General features: G+C 34.9%; 1 protein-coding gene across 3 annotated transcripts in view; it reads left to right on the forward strand.

Annotated features, from left to right (window-relative positions):
- Nucleotides 1-17,587, forward strand: part of LOC113642703 (metabotropic glutamate receptor 4-like) — a 118,676-nt gene that overhangs the window by 25,676 nt on the left and 75,413 nt on the right. For all 3 annotated transcript variants that reach the window (XM_047813081.1, XM_027146312.2, XM_047813082.1), the window contains exon 2: nucleotides 13,351-14,142. In XM_047813081.1, coding sequence (XP_047669037.1) covers nucleotides 13,615-14,142 — 528 coding nt within the window. In that variant the 5' untranslated portion in view covers nucleotides 13,351-13,614. The remainder of the gene's footprint in view (nucleotides 1-13,350; nucleotides 14,143-17,587) is intronic.

Genomic DNA, 17,587 nt, shown 5'->3' on the forward strand with positions numbered 1-17,587 from the left:
CAGAGCAAGAGAAAGAGAGAGAGAGAGAGAGAGAGAGAGAGAGAGAGAGAGAGAGAGATGTTATGTTAGAGGTGGATGTTACCTCTCATACTCAATTAGATGAATTTTTCCCAAATGTCAGGGAGCACGGAGACAATGCAAGTTCGCTTAGAAGTTTAACTAGATATTGGTTTCTGTCTTTTAGAGCTGACTTCATATTATAATTTTTTTGTACTGGTTGCCTTTAATTAACTAATAGTGTGTGCACTTGGTGCCTTGCTGTGTTCAGAACATTTACAATGTGTTGTTTTAGTCCTGCAATTGTTGGGTCAATAAAGGGTTCAGAAACCTGTTAGTTAGAATAACTGCAGGAAGATGAAAAATGAGTTATGGAATGTGGGCCAGCATTGACAGGTTTTCAAAAACGATGTCCCCATTTTTGCTCAGTGTATAACACTGTAGTATTCAGGTAAAATGCTGCACAACTGACCTGATACTCTATCCAAACAACCTGTTTTTTAGTGTAATTGTCTAAACCCTGTTTATCAGTACCACACTAATAATTCAATCTCATTCATAGTTTCATCATTTCTTTTGCATTTAAGAAACTTGCCTTCTGATTTAGAGATATTATCCAAAACATTTTGTATTATTTTTGTTCGGACATATTTATGGGTTAAATCCTGCAGGTTGTTTTCAGCTATGCTGAAAAAGAAAGAAAGAAAGAAAGAAAGAAAGAAAGAAAGAAAGAAAGAAAGAAAGAAAGAAAGAAAAAAGTTAGACTGCAGTGTCCATCCTGTCTCAGTTGAAAGTATTTTTCTTTAAACAGACTTTGCATTTGATAGAAAAACTTTTATGATCAACAATAATGTCAAAAGTTTAGAAATCATGCATTTCATGTATACTGTATTAACAGATTAGTTTATATACTCTGGGAGTATGCAAGCTCATTATGCATTACATTGCACAATTTTATTTGCAAAGCTGAGTTAAGACAGTTGCCGCACACTGCCTTTGATTTACTCCAGGTTAATTGTTTAATGTTCAAATGAATCCATCCATGCACACTTCATTACTGAGCTGTGAAAGGTTGCTCCATTGTGTGCCTGGATATCGACCTTTTCTTGCTCTGCTGATGTAAGGCATTTTTTATACAGCTACATACCAAACTCCAGAGATCCACGATTTCTGCTCAGGCTAGATGTGCATTCCCCTCTACTCACTGCCGATGAAATATTAATCACCTTCACAGCTTATCTTTGTACAGTATGTGGCAGAGTTCCCACCAGAGAATGACAGTGAATTATTTAGCTCTAAAGACCTGTCTTCCAATTAGGGAGACTAGAATGACAGTTCTGAAGGTCATTACATTATGTCCACATTCTCCTGTACAGCTCAGAAAAAATTTTTTCCCCACAATTTTCACCAAAAAGCTGGAAAGTTAAAAAATGTTTCATTAATATTCATAGTGCTGTGCTAGATAGCCTAGTACTTCCCTGAAAATTAAATCACAGCAACAATTTAAACACTATGTGTGTGTGAGATGTGACTGAAATTGTTTTCTGCTCGCTTGTATATGCTTACAGTCTGGTGAGTCAGTCTCCTGAGTGCCACCGTACCTTGTGGATATGTGCAATACTTGTCTCAAGGTCGTGTATGTGAATTTGTTGATTTTTTTTCTTCTTCAATTCTCATAGCAGATGTTAAAAGCATGATAGCATAGCTACTAAAGCACTACTATGCTAGAGCAAACTTTTTATGACCACTGTATGCTGGAGTTTATTATGATTGTGTGAGATTTGTCAATGTATCAGGAAAAATTCACCATGACAGTGCACTGAGACATCTGTTCCTCTTCAGTCTCATTTATAGTTTCAGGCAACAAAAAATACCACAAGGAGCAAGATCAGGTGAATATGGAGAAATTATGTTTTTCTGCTCACCCTTCTGAAAAGTGTTTTTGAGTTACTGTAGCTTTCCTGTCAGCTTGACACAGTCTGGTTATTCTTCTTTGACCATTCTCATCAGTAAAGGGTGTACAGAGCTCACTGGATGTTTTTTTTGTTTGTTTGTTTGCTTTTGGACCATTTGTGTAAACTCTAAAGACTGTTGTACATGAAAATCCCAGAAGATCACCAGTTTTTGATATATGCAAAACAGTCCATCTGGCACTGGCAACCATGAAAGCTGTCGAGATGAAAAACTTTCCCCCCATTTTAATGTCTGATATGTTTTCTCATGAACTGAATCACAACCTTGACCTGTGCTATTTTGATTGACTGATTGGATAATTGCCTGAATGTGAGGGGCTATGGGGTTTTTTATTATACTCACTTGTCAATAATATCAAAAATAAAGCAAATTATGAAATGTTTTGGGTCAATAATTGGGATTTTTAACAGAGAAACATGCCCCAGATTCACATGGAAGAACCATTTCCCATGAGTGTGATACGCTGTACTTAGGAAGGAGTTCATACAAAAACTGCACACATTTAATACTGCTCTGGTTTGTGTGTAGTGACTGTGTTCTATAACTGTGTTCTAGCATCATTAGTTCACAATTTTTTTAGCCATTTAAATTTACATCTTGGCCAAAGCAAATAAAACAAACCAGACTGCCATTTGATGGCAATATTACATATATAAATATGATTTTATGAAATAAGTAAACAAATTGTCCATGCTTCTGCTGCAGCAGTGTCTTTTACCCCTAAGGTCTGTGATTCTTTATAGGGCTTAAATAGTATTTTAATAGATAACTGTGTATCAAATGGTTCCTGCAAGCCTGTAAATCCTGCAGATCTCTGTGCTGGTTATTTTATACAGAGATAGACATTCTTTTTTCTACCATTGTTCTCCATTGTTATTAGGATCGTATAATTATGTTTAATATGGTGCTACTATATAGCCACAGACTACAGGTGAATTCTAGGTTCAGGATTTTTGGCTTTGGGGTTAATTAGTTAAATCTTTTTTTTTTTTAATCCACACGTCAAAGAACTGTGATTGCCACAACAAATGTTTATTCTGTGGTCATTGAACCACAGAATCCTAAATGCTTCAGTTACAAATGTATTACTTCTATTTATTTAGTTTGGGTTTTTATTTTCTTAGAACATATTTACTTTAATTAAAGCTTAGATATCTCACATCTTCAGTGTGAGATTAAGCTAATTAAACATTTTTGTGTGACCTTTTTTGCTCATCTTTATCAAGGCTACCAATAATTGTGAAACTGAACGTGTTCCTTTTAGAAACTTTATCTATACTTTTTTAAATTGTGTCTTGTTTTTATGCTATGTCTGTGTGCAATTGAAAGAAATAATGTGATCAGCCTCATCAGTCTGTGTTATCTATTCCCCATTACTTTCAGGTGTAAAGGCTTTAAGTTTAAATGTAGAGTTCTGGGCAATATTGAGAAATCTTTTATCTGACACCTCTTTTTATTGAAATTAGCTGTGTGCACAAGAATAATCAGGCATCCTCAGAGATGTGAACTGCATGCAATTGTATTAATCTGAACGGGCCACCTAAAAAATCAGGTTATGCATGCACTTAGCATAAGTCTGAATATGGATGACATTCATTCGTATGAAATATATTGAGCTTATGATTCATATTAAAAACTTATAAGGATACAAAAAATATGCTTCTATTAGACCTGGGGTCTCCAACATGTCACTCATGACACACATCTGAGTAGCTTGCTTAAATGTTCATAGAAATTGCTAAAATCAAATTAACTTAAGAAACATGTTTAAGTTTTATCCCAATCAAAATCACAGACGTCTTGCCCATTTCCAGACATGGCCCGAAGTCTGATTCCCTGGTCACATCATACTCCGATAGCATCAAGACCATACATGGAACCTTATATAAACTTAAATCCATAAGCACTAATTAAAGTAGTTTAGATAAAGGATAAAGAAAACACATGGCAGATCAATTCAACTTGGAAGCTGGTGGAGATTCAACAGAGTTAGGAATAAATCTCAGATGCTGCCGAAGAAAAAAAAAACTTTTATTTGACATGAAAATCAATATATTTATCTGCATAAAGATGCAGGACGAGTGTGCTGAACACATTTCTTATTAGTGCAGGTGATGTTTCTTAGGAACCTACAATTTAATATTTCCTATTGCACTAGCATATGAATGCCATAAAAATACTATTATTTAAGTTGTGAGAGCTCTTGAAAAAACACTTTAAGTACTGTATTTTTAGTTGAGATTTTCTCAAAGGTACAGAAAAACACTGATGCTGAAAATCCAGTCGGAAATAAAAGCATTAAAAAGCACCTGTAAATGATGTAATTAAAAAATGCTCTCCATGTAAAATGATTCATGACTAAATAGGGCTATTTTCAAATATCCAATATAGAGTACTTACTGTAATTGAGTACTCACTTGCTTGTTCTCCAGCCTAATTCTAACAAATCACCAGCTCAAACTTGAAATATTGTAAAATAACACTGTTTAATAGAAAAAAAAAATAATTCTGTGACAAATATACCACACTTATATAATATTATACTGACCCATATATGATCTAATAATGACTAATGACAAACAAATAGCAATACAAACTTCAATATAAGCTTACAGTATATAAGCTACACATATAATTATATTTTCATATTATAACTAGCAATGCTAAATACCATTCCCTATACTATACATCAGAGTTAAATAGTATTATTAATTGATCACACTTTCACTCAGATAAAATGTATAAACTATTAAATATAATTGTCTTTCATATGAACACCATAAAAATACTATTATTTAATCACATAAAGTAAAAAATATTGACTGTCTCTGTTTTCAAAGTGAATATTGCCTCAAAAGGTGTTCCTTTTTTATGAAAATAGTCTTTTTAAATTGGCTGATAAATATCAAAATCCATATGAATGAAGGAAATCTGACAATGATAATCGATATGTTTTGTCAGCAAACCCATTGTGTTAAACCAATAAACTTGACTCAACTATTAACATGCTGCTTTATTTAAGTAATGTAAATAATAACTAATTGAAAATGATTTATTGCAGAATATGACAGTGTGATATTGGCATTATTTTAAGTTCACACAGATATAGCTTATTCAGCTGGTTTGGTTTATGGTAATAAGCTATGTAAAGAAATGCTACTAATAATAAAACATGAGTAGCTCTTGTCACCTTAGTTTCAACAAAGTAGCTCTCAGAGGATAAAAGACTGGATAAAATAATCTGATAAACGACCATGTCTGCAGAGGAAAAAAATCTCTGGTATAATCTCAAGATGCCCGCTTTTTTCATCTGTGATTTTCTTTTTAATAGATAACAGTTTGTCATACAGTGTAAGAACCCTCATATGGTAGTCTATTTGACATTTCACCAAAACAGTTTAGGTTAGAACGTGATGATTCATCTTAATGCTAAAATTCTGTATTTAAGCTTCTACCTACTTGTTAACTATATTAGCTTCATAGCTACAGTTAAAAATATTAGGATTCTATTTGCATAAGAAGTGTCTGAAGAAATGTGAGAAACCAACCGTACCTGATTGACCACCTTTTGGGTAATTGGAAAATTGTGCACATCCCATTTTATTTTTAATGTTTAGATCTATTGCTTTAACACAATGTAAAGTAATCATGAAATTGTAATACCTACAGGGGTTTATTTGTTCAACAGAAAACTGAAAAAATCTATTAGACCATGGAATAAGTTTTTACTTTTAACACTCACTCAGTGCACTGAACTTATATGGGACATTTTTGCATACCTCATAGCCAGAGGCACACAGCTGGATGGAAATGACAACAGCAAAAGTGTCCCATACTGCAGGTTTGTGCTTTGCTTTAGGGGCATAACAGTAGTAGGTAAAGGAAAGAAGGATCTGTTGATGCGCTTAAGTTTTCACTATTGTTAAGCGGTGGCCTGCAGCATTTGGATCTTGCATGCCATGAACTGTGGTACCGAAATATACTGAAATCCATGTAATCCTATAGCCTGGGGCTAGAGTAATCGACCTACCACAATGGTTAAAATAAAATCATATTATTACAGTTTTTGTGGTTATTGAAATTCATTGGAGAGTGGATTTGGGTTTTCTACTTTCCAAAGATCAATTTCTCCTGTCCTTTTTTCTGTGGTGGACATTAGCCATCCTGAGACATTATATTCTCATAATGACATCAATAATGATGTTCTGTTCAGTGATATAAAAACATCTGGACATCTGTGAATTAACATGGAACTAGTGATTTCACCTTTTCCAACTAATCTGGATGCTTGTGTTGGTTACTTTTATATATAATTTCTTTTATATATCATGTGGTAATCTCTTGATATTGTGGCATATAGTGAGATATTATTGCATATCTGCATCTCTGGGATTATAATGTAACCAAATAAAGTCAGCTAGCAATGGCATGCTCATTTGATTGACTTTATCTTCTTTTTCTTTATAATGGGATCTCAATTTAGACAATGTGATAATGGACCATAGCAGCTATATTATTTGAGAGTCTCCTGCAAAGCATCAATCATTTCATAATTGCTTTAAGTCTTTATAAAGATTCCCTGGACACGCATGCAACGACTGACAAATGAGGCTTATATCACCGGTCAAAATGTTATTTTATGCAGGAGACACCATCTGCATGTAAAATTGTGTAGTATGGACCAGTTTAACATTATCAGGTTTGTGAGAACACTTTAACTATTGTATTTTGTAGCTGGGATATTCTCAAAGCTACAAGAAAAAACACTGACACTGAAAATCTAGTCAGAAATAAAAGCATTAAATAGCACCTGTAAATGATGCAATGAGAAAAATGCTCTCCATGTAAAATGAATGCTGTCCAAATAGGGCTATTATCAATTGCTATTATCTTATAAAAATATCCAAAATAGAGTACTTTTTTCCTTGCTTGTTCTCACACCTAGTTCTAGCAAATCACCAGCTCAAACTTGAAATATTGTTAAATAGCACTGTATAATAGAAAAAAAAAATCCTGTCACAAAAACACCATGCTTATATAATGTTATAAAACATTTAAAAAGTCCCTGATCCATATATGATCTATTAATGACAATGACAAACAAATAGCAATACAAACTTCAATATAAGCTTATATAAGCTACACATATTAATTATATTTTCATATTATAATTGGCAATGCAAAATACCATTCTCAATACTATACATTAGAGTTAAATATTAATATTAGTTGATCACTCTTTCACTCAGAAAAAACAATAAAACAATGAAATATAATTGTCTAAACAGTTATAATTCTCTAAGCTGCTTGTCAGAAAGACTGAATCACATCCTGTGTCATCACTAATGCCCTTTTCTCTACGTTGAGTAGAGTCACTATTGACTAACTGATATTCAAATGAATGAACTGTAAGAAATGACTCACCTAATGGAAATGTGTATTGAAAGGGGCTTGCCACCTTTAGTGAGCTAATAAATGAATGTGCAATGGATCTACAGGATTATGAGTACCTCTTTCACAGGCAACCTTTACTCCAGTACATGCACGTTTTTGTATTTGTTAACCTTCTGAAGGGAGTTTATCTGAGATCAGTTACAGCTCTAACTGGCTTTATGGTGTTGGTGTAGTGGATTTAATGAAGCTGCAAAACACACATGATTTCAAAACTTGATTTGACAGCATAAGCAGAATTCTGCTGACATTAACAACATTGCAGTTCTGTTAGACTGGTTTGTATATCTATAAAATGCTATTTGTGAGATCTGAACCATTTATTTTGTGAGCAGAAATGGCATTCTGTTTAGAAACTTGCAAATGGGCCATAATAATTGCTTATGGTTCATAATCTATTACTGGACGAGGGTCTCAAATTAATTATATCTAGTATTTCATATACAATACAGCATAGAACAATAGTGAACATAGACAATACGGGACCTAAAACTCATTTTTCTTATTGCAATTGTTTCTTTTTCCCAGGTTTTTCTCCAAAGTTTTAATGGGTACACACTCAAACAATAGCCATAGAAAAGGGACAATAATTCTTTTATCCACATTGTTTACTCTGCAGCTTACAAATCTTTCATCACAAAATATGTTTGCTATCATATAAATCTGTCTAAAGTTTTCATTTATTTGTTGTAGTTAAGTCAACAGTCCTACAAACAGTTATTTTTCGGCTTGTGTTCAGTTACAACTCTAATCCTCTTACAGCTTTTTTAAAATTGGGATTGTGTACCAGAGCATGTGTAGTCATTTCCTACCTGTGGTAACATTCTAACATAGACTCAAGGTTCATGCCAACTTAAAAGGAAAAGGGTTTCAGTATAAATATTTGCCTACATGATCTCTTACAATAGCAGATATTTCAGCTCAGCTTTATAGTACTCCTTGAAAGTACTGAAGCAGCAGGACCATTTTTTTTTGTACACTGAAGACATTGTGGGTTTGAGATAAAATGGTGAAATTTAGCCAATGATCAGTATATCAGCCTTCATTCCCTGATATTTACACGAGATATGTTTAACAACTTAGAACATAACACCTCTGGTTTTATGAGCATTTCATTTGTTTTATGTTTTGCATGCTCAATAGGTTCCACTTTCTATGTTTTTCCGATAATGAAGTCCTTTGTTGTGTATTATAGTGTGGAGCATTGTCTTGCTGCATGATGAATTTTCTCCTAATTAGATTGGATGAATTTCTCTGTAAATTGTCAGAATGTTTCTGTAGTCTCCTGAAATCATTTTGCTGCTAAGATTAGTGAGCGCATTTCAGAAGCAGCCATGCAAACCGAAGCCAGGTACCTTTATTATGCCAGACTGATGAGCTTGTATGTTTTGGATCACAAGCAGATTCTTTCTTTCCCCCACACTTTGGCCTTTGGTAGAGGTTAATCTTGGTTCTAGATCATTTGTGGCTCATCTCTGTATGTCTTTGTGAATATCATTCTGGCTTTCAGATTCCTACTGGCAATGATTGTTTTGTATCGTTTGCTATGGCCTCTATGTGACACCTTCACCTGCCCTATGGACATTTTTGTTAATGTCACCACTGTTGATTTTGAGGATTTTCTTCAGAGCTCTCAAAATGCTTCTGTCATCAGTGCTTCTGTTTTCTTTGGCCATGTCTGGTATAATAGTGGTTTCTTTCTTTTTAAGAGATTCCGAATTGTTGAATTGGCTTTGCTTAAAGCTTGTGCAAAGGCTGATAAATTTTCTGTTTTTTTCATCTGCTCTTTATGTTGGTTTATCCTTTTTAAGAAAAAACACTGTCTTCACAAGAAAAAACTAGAGCTCAAATAAAGAGTAGACATTCATACTTTTGTAGCTTAATGGGCAAATTATCAGTCACACTCCAAAACCTAGTGGAAAACCTTTCTAGAATAGGTTACTTTAACAGCAAAGGGGAGACAAATTTGGAATGTGATTTTCAACAAGCATTTCTGGGTGTGATTGTTCAGGTGTCCACAAACTACTGGCCATATAGCATACAATTCATATTTCATCTTTACATTTTTTTTCTTTTTCACCTATTCATCCAAATATCCATCCAGTTTCTGTACCACTGGACCACTGGAGTATCTCTGAGGGCACTTGGGGCACAATTCAGGGACACCCTACATGGGGTGCCAACCCATCAGCTTTCTTCTTACATGTTTTGTGGAAATATATGGATTAAGAAGGAAACATAACATACTGTATTTGTTTATGTATATGCAAATCAAGATAATTCATTTGTTCCTGTGTCCCAAGCTCTATGGTTGCATCTCTAAAGGATTTCTTCAGCAAGTCCAGTATATTGAGTGACATAAATTCGCTCATACACTACCGAAGCTATCTCATGGTATTAATTAACAAACTTCCCCAGCCAACAGCTTGGGTAAAGCACATGGGGTGTGGGGTGCAGGGCTTGCTGGAAGAGAGAGGGAGGATTCCCCGAGCACTTTGGTAATGAGAGATTGTTAGCAGCAGGTGCTTGAATCTTCTCCCACACATATCACTGAAATCACAGCCATGTTTGTTAAGTAGTTCAGGCTTCCCATACTGAATGTAGATAACAGCTAGTTTTCTCTGTAATCAAGGACAGTTATAATACCATCCACTTTCGTTTAAAGCTCTTGAAACAAACAGCTGGAGAAAGAGCCTTAAACATGTGGACCATTTTGTACATACTCAGGGGAATAATCCCTTGTAGTCTCTCTTATCAAAGCATATGGTTGAAAAAAATCATTTCATGGCTCCAACAAAAATCCAGTTTTAAGTATCAGACATTTTAGGAGACATATCTGCATCTTCTAAGTAGACGAGTAAGGGGTAACCGTGAAAAGAAGAAAGGTGAGATCGAATAAAAATGGTCTGCTGAGCTTAGTACTGGGATTATAGACCACTGCAGTGTGCTGCTTCTAATACACTTATAAGTGAAGGTTAAAATGAGTTTCTGAGCTTTGGTGAGCAACAATAAAAGACAGTTGCAGAAAATTTTGAATCTGTTGTAGTGAAAAAATAGGTCATGGTTGTGGTATCTTCTTGCAATGTGATTAGATAACACTGGCACTCATGCAGCTGCTAATATTTTGCCCAAATCAAGAAAAGTGTAATAACATGCTAAGATATTGAGGCTTGTACACGACTTTGTTAAATGGTCAGTTAGTAAATCATAATTATGGAGAATTTGTCTATTATTCTCAAAATCAATCAAGCTGCCAAATAAATAAATAAATAAATAAAGCTGCCAAATAAATAAACATTTCACTACTTAAAAACTGCTGGCTATAACTAGATACACTGTGAACTTAGCAAACCATATTAATTGTTCATCACCCCTGAAAATCACACATTAAATCTTATTAGCATAGTGGTGCTGTTGAAAGTTGTCTTCCCTATGGCTAATGCTAACCAGGCATATGCAGAATGGCATATGGGATGCGTTATATACTGAAATTAAAATCTTAACAAGTAAAAATAGATATTGAATATTGGTAAATACGTCTCGTTTTTTTTCTATTAGGTTATTATTAATCCAAATAAATTATTCAAAATAGTTATTAGATGTATTTACACGGTTTGAGCTTCAATTTCCAAGATTGAATTGTTCATTTCATTCAACTTAAAATACTTAAAAATAGTTTATATAATAAGAAAAAAAGACTATAAGAGATTTATACCTGATAAAATGTCATGTTTTACAGTGCTTGTGCAGAGGATGGAGGTGATTGTGCGTCTATTAATTAATTTGTTAAACGTGCCACTTTCAATATAAATTAATAATGTTATTTAAGTCTATAATGAATTTTAACCTTGGAGTTGAAAAAAGAATAAGAAAAAAGCATCAGGCATGAGTCATTTTTTGCACATTGACCCTCCTTTGCTTCAGTAAGTTTATATTCCTTGCCATTTTCCTCTTCTTTCTTCTGTGTGGGAGACACAGAATGCATATAAAGTGAGTGTTTTTTAGGCAAAAGAGCACAGGGGGTGATTACAGACAGTGAATACTTAGAAGAGTATCACTTGGTAGCAGACAAAAAAGAAAAAAAAAACACCACAGTAACGAGTCACTATTACAATGATATAAACGTTATAATGTACGTATAATTTTAGAATTACTTATTTAATTACTTTTGGCTTTTCCTATAAGTGGTCGCCACAGCAAATCATCTGTTTACATCTAACTATATCCTCAGCATCCTCTTCTCTCGCATCAATTACCTTTATATCCTCTTTCAACACATCCATATATTTCCTCTTTGGCCTTTTTCTTGACCTCTTACCTGGCAGCTCCATCTCCTACATCCTTCTATCCCTCAATATAACCATCTCCCTCCTCTGTACATGTCCAAATCATCTCAATCTAGCCTCTCTTACCTTGGTCCTAAGCAGCCAACCTGAGCTGTCCATGTGATATGCTCAAATCAAATCAAATCAATTTTTATTTGTCACATACACATACATACAGGGTATGATATGCTCGTTCCTAATCCCATCCATCCTCATCACGTCTAAAGAGAACCTCAACATCCTCATGCTACCTCCATCTCTACCTCATGTCTTTTCCTCACTTCTACAGTCTCTAACACATACAGTACAGCAGAACTGGTCTCACTACTGTCTTGTACACCTTCCTTTCAATTTTATAAGTACTTATCATTTTATAATGTTATAATTGTCAGAAGAAATGTTTTAAATTCAGAACTAATTAATGCTGTTTTACAGCTCAGCTGACTAACTACAAAATGTTAATAATTTATGGTAGATTTCAGGTCAGTCTGATATGGTTTCCTAGCAGTGGGTTTCAATGCCAGAGTTTTGTCAGATTTTTTTTTACACTTTATAAATCTTTATTCTACATTTGAACTTTCATTGTAATGAAATAAAAATAAAAAGTGACAGCAAGAAGCAAAGAAATTAAAGGGAGTGGCCATGTCTTTGTCTTTCTGAATAAAGAACCTTGAGAAGCAGACTTATATAAGGGTTGTCATTATATATAGTGATGTACTTTCATCAAGAAATCTAACCAATAAAGTCAATATATCCTCTTCACATGCTACACATAGCTTACAAAGAATATCCCGCTGCATTATAAAGACACATGATTCCATACAGTGTAGATGCCCCTTTTTCTTTTAACATCTGAGCACGACCCTGCTGATAATATGGTAATTCTCATTAATTCTTAGTAATATCTTCCCAATATATTTCAATTAGCAACCCCAACTGCAAATTAGGCTTATTTATGCATGACATAAAATCAAACTGAGATCACTTATTAGACCCTCACACTAATAGGTTTGCAAAATCTGCGTGAGGGTGCACATATTTTATTATTTAATTTATGCTGATTTACTTTCCTTGGGAACTGGAAAAACTAGAATTTTACAAGAGTAGAAAACACTTTTTATCCTGTGATGACTTGCTCTTTCATATCAGCATATAGAGTGAAGAATAATTAATTTTTTTTTTCTTATGACACCCTATCACTAAAGAAGTAAAACAAAAAAAAAAATGAATAGAATATGAATTTTGGTGAGACGAGAGAGAAAAGGTTCATCAGAATGCAGCTCTTTTACTCAAAGTAGCAAAACAGACAAGTGGGAACTAACCTTGGGAGCCCATAGCAACTATTTAAGTGTATGTGTATGTGTGTGTGTATGTGTGTGTGTGTGTGTGTGTGTGTGTGTGTGTGTGTGTGTGTGTGTGTGTGTGTGTGTGTGTGTGTGTGTGTGTGTGTGTGTGTGTGTGTGAGAGAGAGAGAGAGAGAGAGAGAGAGAGAGAGAGAGAGAGAAAGAGTTGAGAGAGTGAGTGGATGCCTCAAACTGCCCAAACCAATCCAGATATTGCACACATTTTTGACTGATTCCTTTTCATCATTTCTCTTTTCCAGGAAGTCACTCCAGAGGACAAAGCCTAAAGGGAGCTATTGAAAAACCTGACCTCAAGGAGATGAATATTTATCAACTATGAACAATGGAGTAAAAGACAGAGCTTACTAGAAAAACCAAATGTCTGTTTCACTTTATTTCACCTACCTTGATATATCGATGCAACAATGAGCTTTAAAATACTTTTATACCATTGAAAGGGGTCTACTTATCTTCTGAACCACGTAAAAACAACACAAAAACGTAGACAAAACTGGACTGTTGCAATGTCTCCACCCTTATTAAGTGGAGTCAGATGGACCAAATGTTATGGCTTATATTCAGTGCTTGTTCTTTTTAGTCTTTTTCTGGCTACTTTGGCAGCAAAACCCAAAGGCCCAGGTCATACACATCTAAACTCCATTCGTATTGATGGAGACATCTCCCTTGGAGGATTGTTCCCAGTGCACGCAAGGGGCCATGGTGGAAAGCCCTGTGGTGAACTGAAAAAAGAGAAGGGAATTCATCGTCTAGAGGCAATGCTTTTTGCTCTGGACCGCATCAACAATGACCATGACTTGCTTCCAAACATCACACTAGGTGCCCGTATTCTGGACACTTGTTCCAGAGATACACATGCTCTGGAGCAGTCACTAACTTTTGTCCAGGCACTTATAGAGAAGGATGGGATGGATGTGAAGTGTGCTGATGGTGGATCTCCTATTATCACGAAGCCAGAGAGAGTTGTGGGTGTCATCGGTGCTTCTTCTAGCTCAGTGTCCATCATGGTGGCTAATATCCTGCGTTTGTTTAAGGTATGTACCCTTAGGTTTAATGTATGTTTCCTTTGGGCTGCAAGCATGTGTGGTCATATATTTCTAATGATGCAGTAAGCTAACATGAACATGGGTAAAATACATTACTGGACATTATTTTTCACACTTCCATGCTACAAAATTGCAAGTATAAATAAAAGTGTTTTTAAAAATCCAGTTACATTGCAGTGTCCCAACATACCCAAAGCATTTAAGCAAACATCACTATGTGAGCTTTCACTCATTTCCTACCAATGTGCCTGTGGGAAAGAAATGGCTTTGTGCTGTTCACTGGAATGAGGGTGAGCATTTGAAGATTTAACATCATATACATTTCACTACTTAAAAACTGCTGGCTATAACTAGATACACTAACTGTGAACTTAGAAAACCATATTAAATGTTCATCACCCCTGAAAATCACGCATTAAATCTTATTAGCATAGTGGTGCTGTTGGAAGTTGTCTTCCCAGACCCTATGGCTAATGCTAACCAGGCATATGCAGAATGGCATATGGGATGCGTTATATACTGAAATTAAAATGGATTTTTGGTGGATGGGATTTATACAACATGCAAACCCCTTTGAAGGTGCAAAATACATTTTTATTGTGACACAAACAATAGTTAGGGCACGAAATAAAAAATCTGGAAGTATGAAAGTATAAAAGTGTCCCTTAAATGTAATACTTTGCAGAGAACCAAGAATTCTAGCATTTATTGCAGAGTGACAGTATAGGTACACACTCCTAGGTTTCCTTTCACTGATTCAAGTTTTCACACAGCTTTTTTTTTTCAGCCGAGAACACTGCAGTCCCTGGTGGCACAGCAGGTAGTGTTCTGAGCTTAAATTACTGTCTTTGTAGAGTTCCTCTGCATCCTCTCCTCATGTCCATGTGACTTTCCTTCAGGTTCTCTGGTTTTCTCCCAACAGCATGCAAGTAGATGGATTGGCTCAACTTAATGGTCCCTAGTTGTGAGTGTGTGTGAATGGTGCACTGTGATTTACTGCCATCCCTTCCAGGGTGCATTTTTACCTCATACCCAGTGTTGTCATGCTAAGTTCTGGATCCACTCTGACCCAGACCAGAATAGTGCAGTTTTCAGAGGTATTACTAGACCTTTTTTTTTTTTTTAGCTTGTTAACTGTTAAAACAATGCTTGTTTATCTCTCCTTATTAGCCATTCTGCCATAAAGTCATCTGTTAAAGCTTTTTGCAATTACTTGGTTATTTAGGGGCTAGTTAAAGAACTTATTGTTTACAAATTATGTGTGTTAAAACAAATTTCCAACGTATAAAAATATGGAGTTTATCATCATCATTAACCAAAAGGCAACCAGATTTAAAATCTAAACAAGTTTACATAGACAATTTTAGCAAAACACAAAGTAAATAAAAAATGTAAAATTAATGAAATGCTCAGCAGCACATAGATGCATTAAATAATATGACGAAAATAGAAAAAAAGAAAGAAATAATAAAGAAAATAAAGAAAGAAAATAAATATATAATCACATAAAGTCACCCAAATTTAATGGTTTGTTGCTGTTTTTGCAAAAAAAAAATATCACATGTGACATGCCTGTGATCTCCCTTGAAGTTTTGAAGTATTCTGTAAAGTTCCTGGAGTAGCCTGTGCCTCAGTAGTGATCAAACTGTAGAAATGCCTCAAACGGTTACTAAAGATGAACAAATAAGTAAAAGAAAATGTGCCATTCTTCAATGACACAGTATATTCATTATCCATATGATCCGGGTTATATTTGTAAATCGTTGATATATCGACCCTCGCGAACGAGAAAGTAATTTTATTTTCAAACATCCAATATAGTTCATATGTATTTTGGAATGTCAGGTAATACATCAGTATGATGAATGTTAAATAGCAAGCTTTAATGAATGCTTGAGTGCTGAGGACATGAATATGTAAATTGCTAAATGATGAATTGAACGTGTAAATAATGATTTTGCCCACCTTCACGCAGTGCAAACAGAACAGTAGTATGAAAATTATTTACAAAAGGACTTCAGAGTCATTCTCTCTTGTAGTTTTATTAACAATATAATGGAAACATACATCAAATCACCATGAATATTGCTACTCAAATTGTATTTTACTGTATTATTTAGAATGCATGTGATTATTAAGCTCAGCTTTAAATATTTCAACAGGCTGAATTATTTTTCTGGTAAAGGAAGTGATTTGGGCCACGCGTTCTGCTGCAGTTTGCACTTCCATGCTATTAGCAGTCTAACTGCCAGAGCTTATAACACCAGGAATAATCTCATACTAACCTAGAATAGCAAATATTTTCTCTGCTTTAACCAGATAAGCAGTTACCGGATTTAAAAAGCCATGGATTTGGGCTAGCTTGTGGTATAATGAAATAGATCTGTAGACTCCATGGGCTGGTTTTTCCAGACACTGATTAAGCTTAGTCATAAAATTAAAAGACCTTCCAGTGGGAAATGCCCACTGATAGTTTAATTTTCCCCAACACTTAATCCTGTCAAGAAAAAAACATGCCTCTATGATTCATATTCAATTCGTTCCTAATGCCACAACTAAAACAAGTCATTACTTTCACTCCTGATTGCTACATGAATTTTAAACCATTCTGAAAGATCAAAAGACACCTTTCAAATTTCTGATGGATTCTGTCTAGTAATGTACCCAAATTTTGTTTGCATTCAGGATCAATTTTGCACCTGCTGTGTATGAATAATGTACGAATCTACGTTTAGCTGTGATTGTCATCCACTACTGGTCTGTAGTCTATGTGATTGATCCTTTTCCTTGTTCTAAGCTGTGTGGCCTAGAGACAGCTGTGTGTTTAATGGATGTTTACAAAGAAAAAAAGAAAAGAAAGAAAAAAGACATTTATGCTGAAGCATTCATCAGTGCTAGAGCTGTGATTACATATCTAAGGCTCTGTGCGTGTGTGCGCACATGTGTGTGTCACATTTGTGGCAGTGATGATACGCTTTGGGCACAAATGCTGCTATAAGCACATTTAAAGCATACAGCAAAAATGCTAGCATTACTAATTGAGCGGCGGCATGGTCTGGATCAGAGCATGCTTGCTGTGGTTTGATCACAAACAGTGTAGACACAATTTTTTTTTTTTTTTTCATATTTTCACCTCTGCACAATAACAATCAGCTCTGAGATCGCCACTGATTAAACTCTTTAGTCTCTAACCCTCTACACAATCTTCTGAATCATCAGTTACACTTTACCTTGATCTATGCTCTTCAGCTCTTCGCAATCAGCCTCAAAATTTTCTCCTTGAACAAAAGAGGTATCTGTTTCCCCTATTTGTCAAAATTATTAATTTTTATGCTTTCAATAAACATGCATTTCTCCTTGCATTCATCCATAAATGCCATTTGTTCTTCTTCATCAGTTACATTCATTTACTCATGGACAGCTCTCTATTTCC

Source organism: Tachysurus fulvidraco, chromosome 5 (genome assembly GCF_022655615.1).
Source record: "Tachysurus fulvidraco isolate hzauxx_2018 chromosome 5, HZAU_PFXX_2.0, whole genome shotgun sequence".
NCBI classification, from domain to species: domain Eukaryota; kingdom Metazoa; phylum Chordata; class Actinopteri; order Siluriformes; family Bagridae; genus Tachysurus; species Tachysurus fulvidraco.